This window comes from Etheostoma cragini, chromosome 18 (genome assembly GCF_013103735.1).
Source record: "Etheostoma cragini isolate CJK2018 chromosome 18, CSU_Ecrag_1.0, whole genome shotgun sequence".
NCBI classification, from domain to species: domain Eukaryota; kingdom Metazoa; phylum Chordata; class Actinopteri; order Perciformes; family Percidae; genus Etheostoma; species Etheostoma cragini.
The window spans coordinates 3,130,594-3,148,748 of NC_048424.1; the positions used below are offsets into that span (position 1 = coordinate 3,130,594).

Below are 18,155 nucleotides of genomic sequence, written 5' to 3' on the forward strand. Positions count from 1 at the left end.
TCTGAAGTCTCTTTTATATAGACCTTAGTGGTCCCCAAATACTGTATCTGAAGTTGCTTTCCCAAAATTGTGACCTTTAAAGTTTTAAGTCGTCACTCTGGTTCTGCTGGTGAAGCAAACATATCAAACATCCTCCATTTGGGCAAACAAATCTACAATATCCCAATTAATGAGGATAGGATTGTTTATGAACTCATTTATTTAATGATTTTGTATGATTTGACTAAGGTGGGTATTTTTAGGTTAAATTTCTGGCTAACATTGTCACAATTCGGGTGCCACATCACTAACATCTGTCCAATAGAAAAATTTATTTATAGCTGTTGAAGTTGTACTGAAGAAGTCTTAAATCCCGCTCTAAAACCGACCTGCAAGAACTGCTCTATTTTATGGTTTGGTCTTATTTCTTCTTGCTGCACTTACTTTCAATATTTTTATAGCACCCTGTCAATCTAAAAGTCCAGTCTTTGTTGTCTTTATTAGTTAATCTCTAAGATTTAGAGAGTTTAAGGTTTTTGGCCTATGTGGGTTATAAAGTTGTATTTTACACTACAGCATTTTATTCTTTTTCCACATCCAAAAGAAAAACACATAAATTCTGGCTTATCATTATTTATCTCTCAGGAGCCAGGCCACTTCCCGCAGCTACAAATCGATCAACAGACTCATCTGAACTCACTTGTCTTCCCGTTTGCAGACTGCGATTTTCCCTCCATCTCATGGTAGACCGGCACGACGGTCACAGTGTACTCAGTGTTGGGCTCCAGGTTTTTCAGGAGGGTGGTGGTGGTGGTTCCAGACACCTGGTCCTGGTCGCAGAGAAAGGAAACAACTTTGAACTTAGTGAACTCTAAGAATTTTGACAACTCTTAGAAAAAGAAAAGAAGGGTTTTGACAGATGCAGTGAGACTCTCAGACTGAACAATATCACAGTTTAATGTGTTCTGAGCCCAGTTTTCTTGGATGCAGCTTTGTCTGTCTTTTGTCAGCTCACTAACAGGCACAGTAGAAGCTTGGAGATAAAGGCGGATTTAAGCAGAATGCTTCCACTCGGTCCTGAGACAGTCTGGGCCTTTGACCAAAGCACCAAACTGGCAACAAGAAGGAGTGCATGCAAATTTGATATTTATCCATTTAATCCAATAGTAAGTCCTGAAATCTGCCAGTGAACTGAGATAACTTCAGTTATTTCCAAATCCAATCATCTCATTACATTACTGGAACCAAGTTACAAAATCTTGAGGGTAATGAAATGGACCCCATCAAGACTGTCACTGCTTTATAGAAAACTGTTGAAACTGCCATGGAGACGAGTTAAACAATTCCATATCACCCTGAAATGTTTCCCATTAGATGTAAGTCAATGTAAAACATGCTGTGGTTTTCACCTTTCAATAACGTTATATTGCTCTTTTTCCGGGACAATAAAAGAAAAACTGATCTTTCAGGAAACTGCTTTGGAGACAGGTGTGATCATATCACGCTAGTGGCTTTTCTCCATTTGTGTTTAGGGAAATTGAATTTGAGGCCAAAAATGAGACTAACCTATTTGCTCACGCAGTACTGAAGAAGAATAAAATGTCCCAATTCAACCAGACAACATGAGAGAGCGGACATAGACAGCCAAAAGACAACTTCTCCAGAACAGTAAAATCCGGTAGCAGTCTGGTCCTACACATGTTGCTCTAGAAAATAAAGGTGTTACGCTTTGTATATTCTAACCTAATCTTACAGTGACCATCAGCTATTAGATCAATTTCAAATTTGGTTTATTTAACTCATTTAAATACAGTTTTTTACCTTAAGTAGCTTTAAGGTTAGAAGCATTAACAGTCAGTGGTGCCACTGTATAAATGCCGAATCTCTGGTAAAGTTTGGTCCTTTAATTAAGCATGCAAAACAGAGGCTTCTAAAAACAACACTATTCACAGTGGACTAAAGTCACAAAGAAACCACAATCGAAGACAGATGCATTTACAATAATACAAAATAAATACCAGTCAGTTACAGAGGGCCAGAAACAGAGGAATTTAAATAACGGTCTCTTCTAACTGCCACCGAACAATCATTTTTACTTTAAGAGAGCTAAAATGCTTCCAAGTAGCAAAATAAACATATCTTATTTCACATTCCCGCAATCATAAAACAAAGATACTAATGGGGCATGGATGAAGTTTTCAGTTTTTCGTAAAAACCCAACATCTTGAACAAGAAAAGCCTGACAGTTAGATAAAACTGGCTGAGTTCTGCCCACTATGTTGCCATTAAGTACAATTGTTTTGATACCAATACCAGTATTGGAAATGCCTCCAACTGCCTAAAATGCTGGTACCGATATCAGTATGTGAGCCTATGCACCGATGCAATACTGGGTAATTTAGCCCAGAAAAAAATATACTCTAAAGTAGTTTATTTTTTTATTATGACTGATTGTCAAAGTAGATAATGAAAGAAAGTTCTTTGGCCTTCATTCTATGTAACCTGAGCCAGGTCATACAAACATTAGTCTGGATCAACGACAGGTCATTCACTGGACAGTTGGTGGAACATCCAGATGTCCCTCACCTCACAAAACTGGTTTGTTTCGAGAAACAACCAGGTGGGAGACCTGGGCTTTCTTTCCACTGTGATACATCAACCAATATGTCCCTGGCTAAGATCCCTAGTTGATACTTTAAATAGCTCACATTACTATATAAAAAACTCACTTTCTAAGACTATTTAGTAGAGTAACAGCAGCTTTGTCTGGAACTTAGCGCCACCCAACACAATTGTGATTGGTTTAGAGAAATGCAAACAGACAAACACTTTTTTCTTCTATTCAGGAGTGTATGTGTAAAGAGGCTACTGTTACCTGACCCAGGTCATACTAACAACAATAGCAGTACATAATGCACTTGTAACGGATCATGCTTGGTATCTGCCGATATGCAAGTTCAGGTATCAGAAAGGAAAAGATGGTGTTGATCATCTCTACCATTAAGTGTCTCTTACTTAGCAGTAAATACCAACTTAGGAAAAGTGTTAAACCTGGGGAAACAATATTTGTGGAGTCGTAACCAGATGCAGACTTACCACATCCTGTTCTCCTCCGGCAGTGGGCACCCAGATCACAATGTACTCGCGTACATTTCCCTCTGCGGCGTCCCAACGGACGTTCAGGGTACTGGTGGTGGGATCGGTAACCCTCAAGTTTCTCGCAAAACCCAGTGGCTCTGAGCAAAGACACCAAACAGGAAGTCAGATCCAGCGCTTGGATCGGAGCGCCACACAGCTGCTGTCTAGTCAGAAGTTACTGGAGTCCGGGGGGCAGTTTGTCCAGATGTTGGACGGCAAAGAAATGGTTCTTCTCTGGCATCTTTTTCATTTAGGTCTAAGTTTTACTCTGCTGTTACTGAGACTGTTGCTGTTGAATACTGTGTTGCACAACTCTTGCAATACACAATTTTCATTAGTGTCACTTGGGCCTCTCTGTGACACCAGTAGAAATCACTGTTCCTGACAATCTCAAGGGATTTTATAAGACACTATCCACTGAATGATGGATGGAGTGATGAAAAAAAATTTCTGTCAATCTGTGGGTTGTGTTTAATGTTTTGTGCTGTGTTTAATGTATTGTTGAACCTCCAACTGCAAATTAAATTTCCCCTCAAGGGACAATAACGAACTTTGAACTGAACAACTGAGAAGAACTACTAACAGTAGCAATGAGGTCAGTAGGTAGCATTGGTGGCCGCATAAGGCAAAATATATCCACAACCAACATTTATATCAACTAGAAAAGGCTACGTTTACTGTACAAAATGTACGGTGGCAGAAAATCTAAATTCTGAATATGCAAGTTATTGATATAAAAATTTAAGTTGAAGTCAGAATACATTTAGCTGAAATAGCCCCCCTTAAGACAACCTGTACATTTTTAGCTCCACTTCTGCTAAGGTTTAAAGAATAACTACATTTAGTATGTCTCTTTATTTCCCTCTTTTTTCTGTCTGTTTTTCTTTGCAATTGACTACTCAGTATCCTTCAACTGTTCCTCAGTAAGACTTAGAGAGGGAGTTATGTATTTAATGATTTCTTGGAGACTCAGGTGCTTTTTAAAGGTTCATTGAAGCCCTTGAACCTGAATAAAATGTTAAATACCAAACAACCAATAGCACGTGAGCAAAGATACTTACTTGTCTTCCCTTCGTCTGTAAGGCTGGGTCCGTCTCCCTCTGCGTAGACGGGGACCACAGTGATGGTGTAGCGGGTGTCAGGCAAAAGCTTCTCTAGGACAGTTTTGGTGGTGCTCTCCGACACTTGCTCCTGCAAAGGCACAGTGAGTGAATCAAAATAGCGTTCCCACGCATCTTCCAGCAACATGCAGCTGAATCCCTCTCAGGACAGAGAACTTCCAAGAGAAGCACGCTGATTGATTTGCAGCCTTCTTGCAAAGAGACCAACGTTACGACAGTACTGGGTCAAACACACAATTGGCGAACTAAACACCCTGCCAAACTGTCCTTTACCAAGAGGCTACATTTCCACTAGCATCCAAGAGCCCTGACCTTTGACTTTCAGCAGGTAGAAAGACAAACGTCCCTCTCAAGGATCAGCAAGAAGACTTCACATAAGTTTACTGCACTTGTGATTCAATTACTGTTAAACTGCTTTTTTAGTGCTGATGTTCCAAATATTGTGTGACAATATTGAAAACCTCTTCTTTTGCTCTAAAATTAAAATAATGTTGTGTTGTTTTAGGACAGAACAGCTTCTTAAAACAGACCATCATAGGATTTCACACTAAAACCAGTTAACCACTTTAAAAACTGTCTACAATTTTACATTACAAAACACAACACACTTATTTAAAAGATATATTAAACTTATCTTAAGTGAATGAATAATTACAGACATGACAGTAAAACCTGTAAGATGTTTTAAAAAATAAAATTTTTAGAACTGTTGAATATGTAATAAAATTACATATATAAGGAACTGTAATGTAAAAATTGTGAAAGCCTTTGTTTTTATGGTTTATTTTTTACATATTGTCCGTGCAACTTTTCCATTTTCTGTATTACAACTGTGAAATTTTACAAACGTGATCTTATATCAAACTAACATAAAAAAATCCTTTATTCCCGGATGTGCATTGATTGTTGTTCATTGTTCGAACTCCTCTGGCAAAGACGTTAAAACTTCCTCTGTAGAATTGACTTTGACGTACTAATGGGGGTAACTGTTATGTCATCGGCAGAGACAAATTAAGCATTTCTAAACAGCTGAGCAGCCAAATCATCAGTCAGCTGTTATTTCACGGCTCTTTACATCCTGAATGAGCATTTAATTAACGGGATATACACGTACTTATTCTCTACGAGTTGCTCCAGAAAACATAAACCCCACGTTTTCAACAATGACGGATGCCCTCTTGCCAAAGGATTTAGGCGCTTTTGTGAGGCATGACGGGATTATCCTGTCAGAGAGGCATGACATCACTAAATCCCTGTTGAGCGCTTTGATCGTTTGGATTCTTTTGAAGAATTCAAATAAAGTCTAAAAGGTTTTTTTTATTAACTTTTGCTGCGAAACCTATTACATTTCAAAGTGCAGTTCTTGTTTCTTATAGATTTTCTACTGAAGGGATGAAACAAAGGAGCAAAGAGGATCTTACCACAATCTCCAGTCCTCCATCCACAGGTTTGTAGATCACTTTGTAGCCCTGAACGTTTCCGTCGGCAGGATTCCAGGTCACAGTGAGAGTGGTGATGGTCGGGTTGGTCACCTTCATGTTGCCCACTCCGGCCAAAGGCACTGCGAGCGGGGAAATCGCTTTAAATCTTTACATTCTTTAAAACAATCAATATGTATTCATATACCCCTTTACAGCAACCAGCAGGTATCCAAAGTGCTTTACACAACAAAAAAACACAACATACAGAAAAATCTGAAAAAAGAAACATAAAAGCAGGATAAAAGGGAGATCAGCTGACATCGACATTTGAACTTCCAGAACCACAATGACCTTTTGTTTTAAATACTTTTTGAATAACTGAAAAGTTCTACAGTGACTTACATGTTTTTCCGTTCTCTGACTGGCGTTTCCCCTCCCTGGCTGGGTAGACGGGTAACACGGACACTGTGTACGGGGTGTCGGGCATCAAGTTCCTGAGAATGATGGAGGTGGTGCCTGTAGGAACTTGCTCCTGTTTATAGAGATTCAAAATAATAAAAAGGCATTTAGATGCTTAGTTAATCCCTGAGCTGGCTGCATGATCTGTTTTTGTGAGGCGGGTGTGAAAGAGTCTCACCATCTCCTCTCGGCCACCAGCCACTGGCACAAAGAAGACCTTGTAGAGGCGAACGGCTCCGTCAGCTGGGTCCCAGTTCACAGTCAGAGAGGTCATGGTGGGGTCCGTCACCCTCAGGTTCTTTACTCCTCCCAGTGGCCCTAAACAAGAGCACAGGTCAGGCTGCTGATAAGGTTTTAAAACCAGCATCTACAATTTCAATGTTTTTAAAGGATATGAATCTGTTTTGTTTTAATACTGACTGAAGTATGTTAAAGGGTCACACAAAAATTATGTTTGTTTACAATAACTTCCAGGTAGAAACCCATGTATCCCGTAGATACAATATAACAGCGCAGAGCAAAACAGAGCCGAGGAACAACTAGATATACAAACACTAATTCACACCTGTTGATGTGTTGTTAGACAGAAAAAAATGGTACATTGAGTAAATTTGATCTTCATCTTTTACTCAGACTGAAACATTTCCTTTAAACATTTCAGTAAAATGTATGTTTATTTGTATGGAAAAATGAAATTGCTTCAACTACTGTGCAGTTTAAGGTTGAGTCTTACTTGTCTTTCCATTCTCAGACATCATCTTTCCCTCTCGGCCAGCGTAAACCGGAACCAGAGAGACGGTGTAGAGGGTGTCGGGTTGCAGGCTTCGCAGAGTGGTGCTGGTTGTGCCTGCAGACACTGTTTCCTACGTTCAACAACAAATTACACAAATTAGCTGCTTTCGAAACCCAGACAGGGAACCAAGCATGCAACTAGAAATAAGCAGTCTTGTATCAATTCTCTACTAATCTCCACCAGAACAACCTTCTTGATCCTAGTGTAGCTGGCCACTCAACAGAAACTGCCCTCCTTGCTGTCACTGAGCATCTTCACATCACTAGAGCAACCTCTCTCTCTCTCTTACATTGTCATCCTTCTGGACCTTTCTGCTGCCTTTGACACAGTGAACCACCAGATCCTCATTTTGACATTCCTGGATCTGGTTTTCTCTGGCTCTGCACTCTCTTTGCTCACATCTTACCTGACAGACCGAACCAACCACCACTAAGGCCTTTGTAAAAGAGACATCAGATACAGTATTAGGGGACCACTAAGGTCTATATAAAAGCATCCAAAGAGCACCATATCACGGGACCTTTAAGAACAAATTTAAGAAAAAACTTGGGGAGATATTGGTGAATGAGTGGAGTAAACGTAAACGTTATCTTTAGGAAATGCAGTGGAGTAAAAGTAAAAATTTCCATAAATTTAAATAACGAAGTAAAGTACAGATACGTGAAAATTCTACTGAAGTTCAATGCATTACAACACTGGAAATAACTATAGAAGGTTGTTTAGGATGCTTGGCGTCAGCAGCTGTCAATTTGCCTCTGAGCAGTGCAGTTAAGCCCCAAACTGTCCACGTAAATTATGCTCCAACAGAAACAGACTGGTTGTAGCGGTTAGGCCTGAGGGCTGTTTGACAAAGAAGAATAAACACATTAGCCAAATTAAAAGTGTAAAATATATCATTAAATTAGCTAGCATTTATTATTAAATCAAAGGTGTGGAGGTTGTAGCACATGATAAGAAAGAGAAAAAGAGTGTGAGTTTGTGCTTTCTCCATAACTTTTATGTTGAAGCAAATTTTTAAAACTAAAGGAGCATTAAGGATTTGAAAGTGCCAGACGTGTTCAGACACATGCGTGATTAATTTAGCTTCAATGCTGCACAGTGCCAGTCGACAGGAAGTGGATGATGGTCCTACCAGTCCTACCATGCTCTCAGCTCCTCCGGCAGCTGGGGCATAAATGACTTTGTACTCCTTCACTCGGCCCTCGGCGGGCTCCCATCGCACGTTCAGGGTGGTCATGGTGGGGTTCAACACCTGCAGGTTCCTCACTCCACCCAGAGGCTCTGAGGCAGCAGAAAAACAGACGTTTCATTAGCCGCGAGTCTCTTTATTTACTCCACTTACTGAACTACTATTAACTCATCTTTTAGCACATTCTCTACTGTCCTTTTTTACAGTATCACAATTTTTTCTATCTTGCTACTTGCACATACTTTTTTGCTATCTTGCTATTCATTCTTTCTTATCCTTTTTGTCACTGTCCTGTGTAAACCACGCTATCATCTCCCACACATCAACTTTCAATGATCTGCAAAAAAAAAACTAATAAAAAAATAACAAGTTAGTTTCTTGGCAGTGATTTTTCAGATAATCCAACAAGTATTTTAAGAGTTAATTTACCGTAAAAGCTGAAATTCCCACACCTTGTGGGTCCCTAATTTTGTATCTAAAAGGGCCCATTGCATGAAAATTTCACTTTGTGAGGTTTTTTAACATTAATATGCGTTCCCCCAGCCTGCTTATGATCCCCCAGTGGCTAGAATTTTTTTTCAGTAGCTGGTTTGATTTTTGCAAATTTGATGTTTGATGCTGATACATTAACTTAAATATATGCATTACTTTTCTACTGAAAGCTACTTCCTTCCCCACTGTGAGATACAGAAGTAGCAGAAAGTAGCATCTGCAGCACAGTAAGAACTCTTTCCGACTCTTACTGGTTTGTCCTTCGCCACTGATGTCTTTGCTGAGGCCGGTGGGATACACGGCGGCCACGGTGACGGAGTACAGAGTGTCAGGCTCCAGCTTCGGCAGGATGACAGTGGTCTTCTTCCCTCCAACCTGCGTCTGTTCACAGGAAAGATATCAGCAAGTGAGACTCACTGGCGGAGACAGAAACATTTTCTCTTTACAGCAACACAGCAGTTTATCAAAGTGGCTGACGCATGAACAAGACTGACACAGCCAACAGACACGTCTCTGGCAGTGAGTCATGTGTCGGGCTCATCCATATGTTCCCACGGTCCTATGTTCCCAGGCAAGTGTGTCTCTTGTTATAAACTAACAAGCGCCAAAAAACTGAAAAAACTTCATCAAACTAACTAAAGTACTTTTCTCAGGTTTAATGATCGTTGGACTTCATTAGCAAGCTTTGTCTTTGGCTTTTTAAGTGTTAGTTATTTACTGTCCGCTCCAGCTTTTCAAAAGTTTTAGACACATGTCTGGGGATAATAATGGCCCAAATTATATCAAATGCATTTTGTTTTTCTTGCTATGGGTAACCAGAGTACAAAGTCCCATGATCCTGAGGGGCCCCTAGTGGATGAGATGGTAAAGACATATGGTTCTGCCTGCATAGAATGCCTACCGTATTGGTCAACAAAGTTTGGGTTTCCTCAAAATGGTTATTGCGCTCCAATAACGAGTGTGGGGCAGCGACATATACACTCTCCCATACTAGCAGCTTGAAGTCTACTTTTTTATCTGCTCTTTAATGTTTATTTCTTATACTGCAATGTAACTTTTATTTTAGTATTTTATTTTGACTGTTTTTATCTGCTCTTTAATGTTTAATTTCTTGTACTGCACTGTAACTTTTATTACTTTAATCTTTTTTTGTAAAGCACTTTGAATTGTCCTGTGGCTGAAATGTGCTATACAAATAAAGCTGCCTTGCGTTAAAAAACATCACATATTATTGAGGAAAGACCCTTAAACCCCCCGCCAAATATGCGCACCTAAGTCTTTGATGAACCCAGGGAAGACACTGGGGGCCAGATGTATGTTTTTGCGCCCACATGAGGCGTATTTGTTTCGCATTGTGCACATAAAACCATGGGGAGGTATGTACAGGCAACACTGAGGGAAAAGTGAAGACTGCCTGTTGCGGGGACTGAAAATGGCAAATTGCGCTTTTCCGTGTCATGCATATGCATTTACGAGAGGGTGAAGGGGAAAGTGGGAGTTTCCCATAAAGAGATTGAAGGGTAAGCGTGAAGTGCGCCTAATTATGTATTCCACAGTATGTACAGAAACCGCTAGTGAAAGCGCGCCTCTATTTTGCAGTGAAAGTTCTCTGCCTCTTAAAAATAGATGTAAACTAGCCGCGGGTTTCCTCACATACACCTCCTGGTGAAATGGCAAAAGTACTCTGAGCAAGACAAAGACATAGGCCGAGGAGACAAGCTGAAACACTTTTTCAGTTGAGTTGAGCAAAATCAAGCGTATAGATTAAGCAGCCATGTAATATTACAGTTACTGGAAGAAATCAAAGTTGACATTGAATCTCCGACTTTCGCTCACATTCCATTCCAGCAGTTGTTAAACTCCTCGCTACATTAAAAATATATCATAGCATCAGCAGTGGGAATATCACAGTCTGCACTCAGCCGTTTCATAGAAGGACTTAATGCTTTCATTCAATTGTGCTATCAAATGCTCACAATTTCTATATAGTGGGTGGAGAAAGGCGCTGATTACCCGATGAACTGCTGGTTTGGTAAATACGGCATGAGCTGATGAATCACAGTGTGCGCTTTCGGCGGGTTGGCCATGGCGCTGATAATGCTACATTCAGTGCCGGATCTAGTTAGACCGGAAACAAAACAACAGGCACTCTGCTCACACTTGTTTGGGCTTGCGAGCCGGCCATAGTGTAGTAACATTACTTGTTTAGTGGATGGCGAGCGTGAGATGCCGAAAAGGATGCCAATAGGATTCTGACTGGAAAATTGACTTTTTAAAAAGTTGCCAAATATTCCATTGACAAGGCCAAAGTGATCTGGGTGTTTTGTCGACTTCAAAGTATTTTTTTTTACCCTTATATTGATGGACAGCATTACATTGTGTGAGAGATTACTTGAGAATGTTGAAATTGAACACCACAGTAGGTTATATGCCAATGTTGTTTTCAATTTTTTTTTTTACATTTCCACAAAGCGAGGACAAAGGGACCAAAAGAAATCAAGGGACATTTAGAATAGATAAAAATGTGGGAATAATTGCGAGTTAACTATGACATTTATGTGATTAATTGCAATTAAATATTTAAATCGTTTGACAGCACTAGTTTATAATTTTCAAATAATAATCTGCATAATAGCCTGGAGGAGCCTCCAAATGTCTCTAAATGTGTTATCACTTATCCCTGCCTCCGTCTTCCAAAATCTAAACTGAAACGCTAAAATGCACAAGAACTTGCAGTGTGTCATGTTTGTGATGCCGAGCCGCTGTTTTTAATGACACAATGTCAGCAAAGTATTTACATTATTTACACATGAGTATGTAAAGTATTTCTCCGGCAGGGAATCCAAGCAGGCCTTTGGGAAATCCTGAACACACAGCACAGCAGTATATCATGAAATTGATCGCACACTGTAAACACATTCATAGAGGGTGTAAACAGTTTGCCTGCTAGGAAAGAGATAAATGGCAGAGGCTATAGCGTCACATTTTCAACAGTATTTTAGGTATTTGGTCTGTGGAAATCCAACTTGTGACATTTTGTATACGAAATGGTCTTTTAATCGTGAGGTAACTGAGTTGCTCATTTCATGAGACTGTGTTCATCACAGAAGCCATGTAATAAATACCTAATACATATCTTTAAGTGATCTTTTATTTTCCTGCAGCAGGAAAAGAACAACTATTAAATGTGTTGTTGGAACATAAGTCACCGGTTAAATCCATTCAGAAAAGGGCATTTTAACTTCCGATTTGAAAATGACTACTCAAATATGTATTTATTTAATTTCATCAGAGTTTAAGTGATTTTCTGAGGTTGATTATTATTAATTTGATCAAACAAAGAGGAGGAAATAGTGCATTTTCTCTATTTTCAGCGGAGTATTAATCCACATTTGATGCTGCAGTGAGTGTTTGTGGCAGCAGAACGGCGTGTGTGGCATTGGGCCAATCCCAAAGTGAGCCCTGAGGACTAAGGACTAAAGACTCACAGACTTAATTGAGCTCAGGTGCTGAGTGAGTAAGTGTGTGAGGCCACATGGGCTCAGATAGGTATAAATGGGATTGGGACAGTACTTCACCAGAATACATGTTACCTTGGAGTTTAATAACAAGATGTTGCTGACATTTGCCGGTTCGGTTATTTTCATTTTAAGTTTGTTGCTTTCCACATGCCCAAGGCCTGTTGCTCCGTGGTCGTGTGTTGCGCTATTGTTTACCTTTGTAATTTCCAGATTTCCCTATGGTCTAACGCTTTGAACTGTGGGTAATTCCATTTGGTGAAGTCTGCATACATGCAGATTCACGGTAAGGTTTACTCAAACCCTCACGGCCTTTGAAATTTGACATCAACACTATCCCTTATGAATTTTGAAGTTTTTAATAGTTTCTGGACAACATGGGGGGTTGTTTGGAAAAACTATCGGCCGGATATCCATGAAACTCAGTTGGTGGGAGAGCTATAAGCCACGGAAGAACTCATTACATTTTGGAGTGGATCCAAATCACGAGCTGGATACACAAATCATTTTTCCCCTCTGTTACCATTGCCAGATAGGGCATTTCCTCGGTGGAGGTCTGCACTCATTGAGAGCCCTTCCAGTTCCATTGGGTTGGCGGTAGCTCAGTCCGTAGGGAGTAGGAACCGGAGAGTCACTGGTTCAAGTACCATATGGACCAAAAAGTACAGAGTGTGGATTGGAGTGTGATTACTAACAAAGTGTGTACGCAAAGTGTAAATTGTAATTTCCCCACTGGGGATTAATAAACAAATTAAATAGCTTTATATGTTTTTTATCTCTGTGGGTGTCCAGTATGTTTACTTCACTTTGAGTACCATGAAGAACGCTATAATTCTTCTTGAATATTGACTACAGTATATTCAGTAATAAAGCATATATCATTGGCACAGATCTGGACCTAAAAAACTGTAGTTTTTCATTTTATTTGCACAATTCCCTAAGTGGAAATGTACTCTTGTTCTATATTTTTCAAAGCAGTGAGGAAACCTGGAGTTTATCCTGAACAAACAAACATCCTGTCTGGTTTTATATGACAAATGTGAAAAACAACAAGACTGCAGACGACAACCTGACACCAGATGCTCCGAGTCTCCTGTTGTACACGTCTGACCTATGCCGCGAAGGGGATCAGAGATCTATTAGACACATTTGTACCGCTGACATCATGATTCCACCCTGACTCTTTGTTTGGGGGAACACTGTCATAACATCTCAGAGACACAATAAAAATGTGTAACTCACTGAAATTCTTTTCATACAGTCCATAGTTTCCTTTAAAGTTTTTTTCCAGGTGCTAATCACTGTTGAGTCATCATGCAGGAATGCGAGCTTGGCAGGCCGATTGCAGGACTCCTCTAACTGCAAGATGCTGTTATTAACCAAACGTCAAACTTTGGACAAAGAAGCTCAGAATGGCCAGGGAGTTTTCTTGGAGAGAGCCGGAGGTTCTGCTGAACTCCTTCAGGACAACTCGGTGAATGTCAGGAAGCAAAAGAGGAGAGATTTTACATCCAACTCGTAGTGTAAATGCAATGTTATTGGCAACATCTGTTCCCTTGTTGTCAAACATCTCTTCATCTCATCTTTTCTTTGTTTTTTTTACCTGTTAATCAAACACACACTCCAGTTTTCTCTCACTTTTAAACCTTTGAATATCTAGCCAACATAAAGGGAGGTTTCACACAGCATAAAAACTGCTCTTATTGTCATTAAGTTTACTTTAAGATTACTACTGGTACTTTTAAATGAATAAATTCCAGTGCAGGACTTGTTGGTACTTAAATAAAGGGCTTTTCCCACCACTAGTGCCTTACAGATCCAGAAAAAGGTAGTTCTGTCTTTTGTCAGCTCCTGATTTATTAAAATTTTTTGCAGTCAGCTCTAAATAACTCAAACATGGTTTATTGTAAATGATCTATTCAATAAAAATGCATGTGGATAACACAGTGTTTGCCTTTATATAATTTTAGCTCCTGCCCCAGCAGGAATTTATGGCTTTTTTCCATTTTGGAGATCCAAAATGGATCTCCAAAATGGAAAACTTCCCACCATTTCAAACAGTTCATAATTGATTTGTTTCTATATGTGCGCTGGGACTCGTATTGCAAACTCTTCTGACAGATTTAAAGCTCCCCATCACATTGAGATATCCATCGGTTTGTCATCAAGCAGCTAAAGCCCGGTGGAAATATCCCGGTGGTCAAAAAGCCAAACCGCACCCCAAAAAGAGTTGAACAAAACTTCACTTTGCAAAAACATTTCAGGAATTCAATCCATATTGTTCTTCTAATCCTGAACAAACAGATCATACCCAGCCAGTGTGCGTGCACAGCGATTTGCTAATGGAACAGGGGGATCTCTTTCCTGGTAAACCTCAAACTATTCAAAATCGTTCTTGAACTGAAGTCAATCTGGATGTAAAAACTTAGATAAACATTTAAAAAATCTCTGCAGTCACTCTGTTGTTCAACTTCATTGGACATTGGGGCCAAAATGCTGGACCCCACAGCTTTAAAGGGCTGTTTGAGAGTTAAGACTTAGTTTTCGAATCAGGGTTAGAATTAGGTTATAGTTATAGGGTGAGGGTTAAGGTTAGGCATTTAGTTGTGATTGTTAAGGTTAGGGTAACGGTCCCCACAAAGATAGTGCCACGCACTGTGTGTGTGTGTGTGTGTGTGTGTGTGTGTGTGTGTGTGTGTGTGTGTGTGTGTGTGTGTGTGTGGGCAGTATTTTATTTTAACCTGCTAGATTTTGTTTATTGAGTTTAAATAAAATATACTGCGTTTACAATTTTATTTCCAGGAAACTCTAGTGTATCTAAAATTAGGAATGCACAATATTGAAATGTTCCTAATAACTTTCATACAATCTATAAACAAATAGCTCATACATTTTTTAGTTAGTTGTTCTCTACCTGTGTTTCTTGACACATTTTAACCTGTGCAAACAGGACATATCTACTGTGTTATGTACACTGATGACAGCACTGAATTTGTACCTAACATTTTTGATTATAATATAGTAAAATGAGCAGTGAACTTACTGAGAGAGGCTCGCCTCCAGTGGCGGACTTGTAGGTTATCTTGTAGTTCTGAATGTTGCCAGGGGCGGGGTCCCACTTCACTGTCAACGTGGTGGTAGTTGCGTTAAAAACCCTCAGGTTTCGAGGAGGCTCAGCAGGCACTGGGAGCACACAGGGAAATTCAGTGAGATATACAGAAAGATCAGTTGTGTTGGATTAGCGATGGTAAGGATGATGGTAAAGATGATGATGGTGACAATGATGATGCTGATGCGTCCACAATCTAGCAGGTCACAAAAGCTGGAAGGGTCAATTTGAGGATGGAAGCAGCAAAACAGGAGCAGCAGTGTAGCCGTTCAGAGGAGAGCTGAGGGTCAATTACTTTGAATTTAAATCTTTTATCTCAACAGTTCAATCTATTAACATCAATTACTATTGAGCTGTTTTTTTTTGTCCATTCAGCTTTGGGATATTCACACGCCAGTCGCTCTGAAACGTATTCCTCAAAAGGTCCACATCTAATTTTTATGCAGTTAAGTCGAGTCAAAGGTCTGGATCAATTAGAGATAATAAACTAACTATTAAGTAGCACACATTCAAGTTGAGCACCAAGTTTTCCATGTCAACTTTTGTACGGTTACCAGTAGGGGTACAGATCAACTATGGTCTAATACATCACTATTGTATGTTCAACTACACTAATAATTTATGGATTGATAGTCAATTTATTCCAAAATGGAAAATGTTACACTTGTAACATATTGTATTAGAAATACACGAGGTATGGGCTGGGTTAGAAATTGACTTATTGTTTGGCCCGGATGCAGATCTTGGTCCAAACTTTAAGAAGCCCTGACATACATTGTTTGACATAACAAATGTTGGTATTGTACCAAATACATTTGGATAGGCCCTATCTCCTATCCAAATTTTAGAATTCTCAAAAGTAAAATTTGAAAATGTTATAGCAAATTCTGAAAGGTAAATTAGAGTGTAAATGTTACTAAAGTCTTGCTGATTTTGTTCATTTAAAAGTTCACTGAGCTTCAACCCTACAGCGAAAACACTGGACAATAAAGCAACAACATGCAACAACATTAATGTGACGACTGAGGTGAACACTGGTGAAGTATGACGTGATGACATGACGTTACGATGTGAGATGATCAAACTATGAAAACAGAAATGTTACGATGACAAAATGGTTAAGGATGGATGGAAAAACAAAATGATTGATGGTGGGATTAAAACAATCGTTCACATGGATGGATGTTTGTGGAGGATGACATGTTACAGGTTTACATTAAACCCCTTTTTGCATTAAAAACCCTAAATCTACGTTCACACCACAATCTACTGCATGTTTACATGGGAGCAAATCTGGTAAAAAATCTAACACATGAAATGAAACATTTGCAAATGTTTTTTTGTTTTTTTAAATCCAGCTATACATTAAACATTTGTTTATGCCACGTGATTAAAAAAGAGAATCTTAATGTCCAGTGTTAAGAGAAGATTTATTTATCTGGAAGAAAATAAAATTTGTGCCCAAAACAAAAATTTACGTAGCAAAACAGTTTGTCTTGATAACAAAACACAATGTGTTGGAATAAGAAGTGTTTTTGTCTTTATGGTCAGGTATTATTCAGCTAAGCCTAAAGTTAAGTTGCTTTCTGATGCAACAAAATAATTAAAAGTTAAAAAGGCAGCCGTGACCAAAGTTTCTTTGTTTGCAGAGAATCAACAAACATCTATGTACTTGTGTTGCTTGTGGTGTGAACGCTCAGTGAAACACAAAAATGCTCATTCATGCAGTTAAGAAAGAAAGAATGTGTTTGTGTCAACACTGTCTTCTATGGGCCACATTAAAATTCGACAAAAAGCATGAACAATACAACAAAAAGGAACCTGTCCTTCTCATATGACATACCATCTGGAGCCTTTAACACTAGAAAGAGATGTTGAGAAAACAACAACGTCATTATTTTAATTCAAGTTAATTCTATGAGTGTAAAATGTTTTTTGGCAGCTGATGCTACGTGGGTGCTTACATGTACGCTCGCTTCCAATCAGGTCCTCGCTCTCCGACTCATCGGGGTAGATGGCTGTGACGGTGACAGAGTACTCTGTATCGGGGTCCAGGTTCTGCAGGACGTGGGAGGTTTCATCGCTATTCATGATGGCCTGGTGACGGAGACAGAAAGAGAAGTATAAAAGAAGCCTGTTAACAGTGTCTTATATTATAGTAGTAGGAAATCATAAACTATAATTTTAAATGCAGTTTGAGACCTTTTGCAGTTCGCCCAAGAGAGAAAGAAAGAAAGAAATCCTCAGCAGTTAAAATGAGTATGGGGTGGAAGAATCAAAGTCATGGATGGAAAGCCATCTTTTGCATGACCCCTGTGTCACCTCGCCTCCAAAAGGTAGATGAAGAGGTCTTCAGACAAAAGTGTTTTCTTCTATTTATGTACTGCAATTCGTGTGATGCTTGGTCGGACCAATCCGACTGGTAGAGTGCTACCCCGGAAATGACGAGCGGGATGAGCATGACTAGAGTTTCTAAAAATCTGACGAAAATCTTTTTAACTGACCTTTGTCAATCTGAAAGACAGATTGAGTTTTCAGAAACCCGTTTCAGTGAACTATTTGGGTAAAATATGAGATTGCATTCAGAACCAGCCGCCATGACAGTCTGGCTTTGAATTTCCAGAGAAACCAGACTCACACGGCGCGTTCGTCCAATTAGTTGCCGTTGGCGGTCAGCATCGAGAAGCGAGACAAGAAGCATTTTGCAGCAACCAGTAAACCAGTCGACCAACAATCAAAGTTTAATCATTTTAAATCCGGAGCTGAACTAAGACTGCAATGAACAACCTCGTTTGGATTTCATGCAAACATGTTTGTGTTGTGTATGCTGGGTGGGGGAGCAAAAACAAACTTGGAGGGCCAAAATATAACAAGAAGAAAACAAAGAGAGCATTTTTGTTGCCTCAGTTGATCTGGAATTTTTTTACTTAAGTCTT

At 39.5% G+C, this 18,155-nt stretch overlaps 1 protein-coding gene across 5 annotated transcripts in view; it reads right to left on the minus strand.

The window, feature by feature from the left end:
* Positions 1-18,155, minus strand: part of col12a1b (collagen, type XII, alpha 1b) — a 133,351-nt gene that overhangs the window by 59,205 nt on the left and 55,991 nt on the right. For 4 of the 5 annotated variants that reach the window (XM_034899316.1, XM_034899319.1, XM_034899318.1 and 1 more), the window contains 12 exons: positions 17,184-17,316; positions 17,063-17,080; positions 15,154-15,293; positions 8,844-8,973; positions 8,053-8,192; positions 6,852-6,981; positions 6,297-6,436; positions 6,062-6,191; positions 5,660-5,799; positions 4,179-4,308; positions 3,076-3,215; positions 680-809 (listed from right to left, as the gene is read on the minus strand). In XM_034899316.1, coding sequence (XP_034755207.1) covers positions 680-809; positions 3,076-3,215; positions 4,179-4,308; positions 5,660-5,799; positions 6,062-6,191; positions 6,297-6,436; positions 6,852-6,981; positions 8,053-8,192; positions 8,844-8,973; positions 15,154-15,293; positions 17,063-17,080; positions 17,184-17,316 — 1,501 coding nt within the window. The remainder of the gene's footprint in view (positions 1-679; positions 810-3,075; positions 3,216-4,178; positions 4,309-5,659; positions 5,800-6,061; positions 6,192-6,296; positions 6,437-6,851; positions 6,982-8,052; positions 8,193-8,843; positions 8,974-15,153; positions 15,294-17,062; positions 17,081-17,183; positions 17,317-18,155) is intronic. The other variant, XM_034899320.1, reaches the window with a different exon arrangement.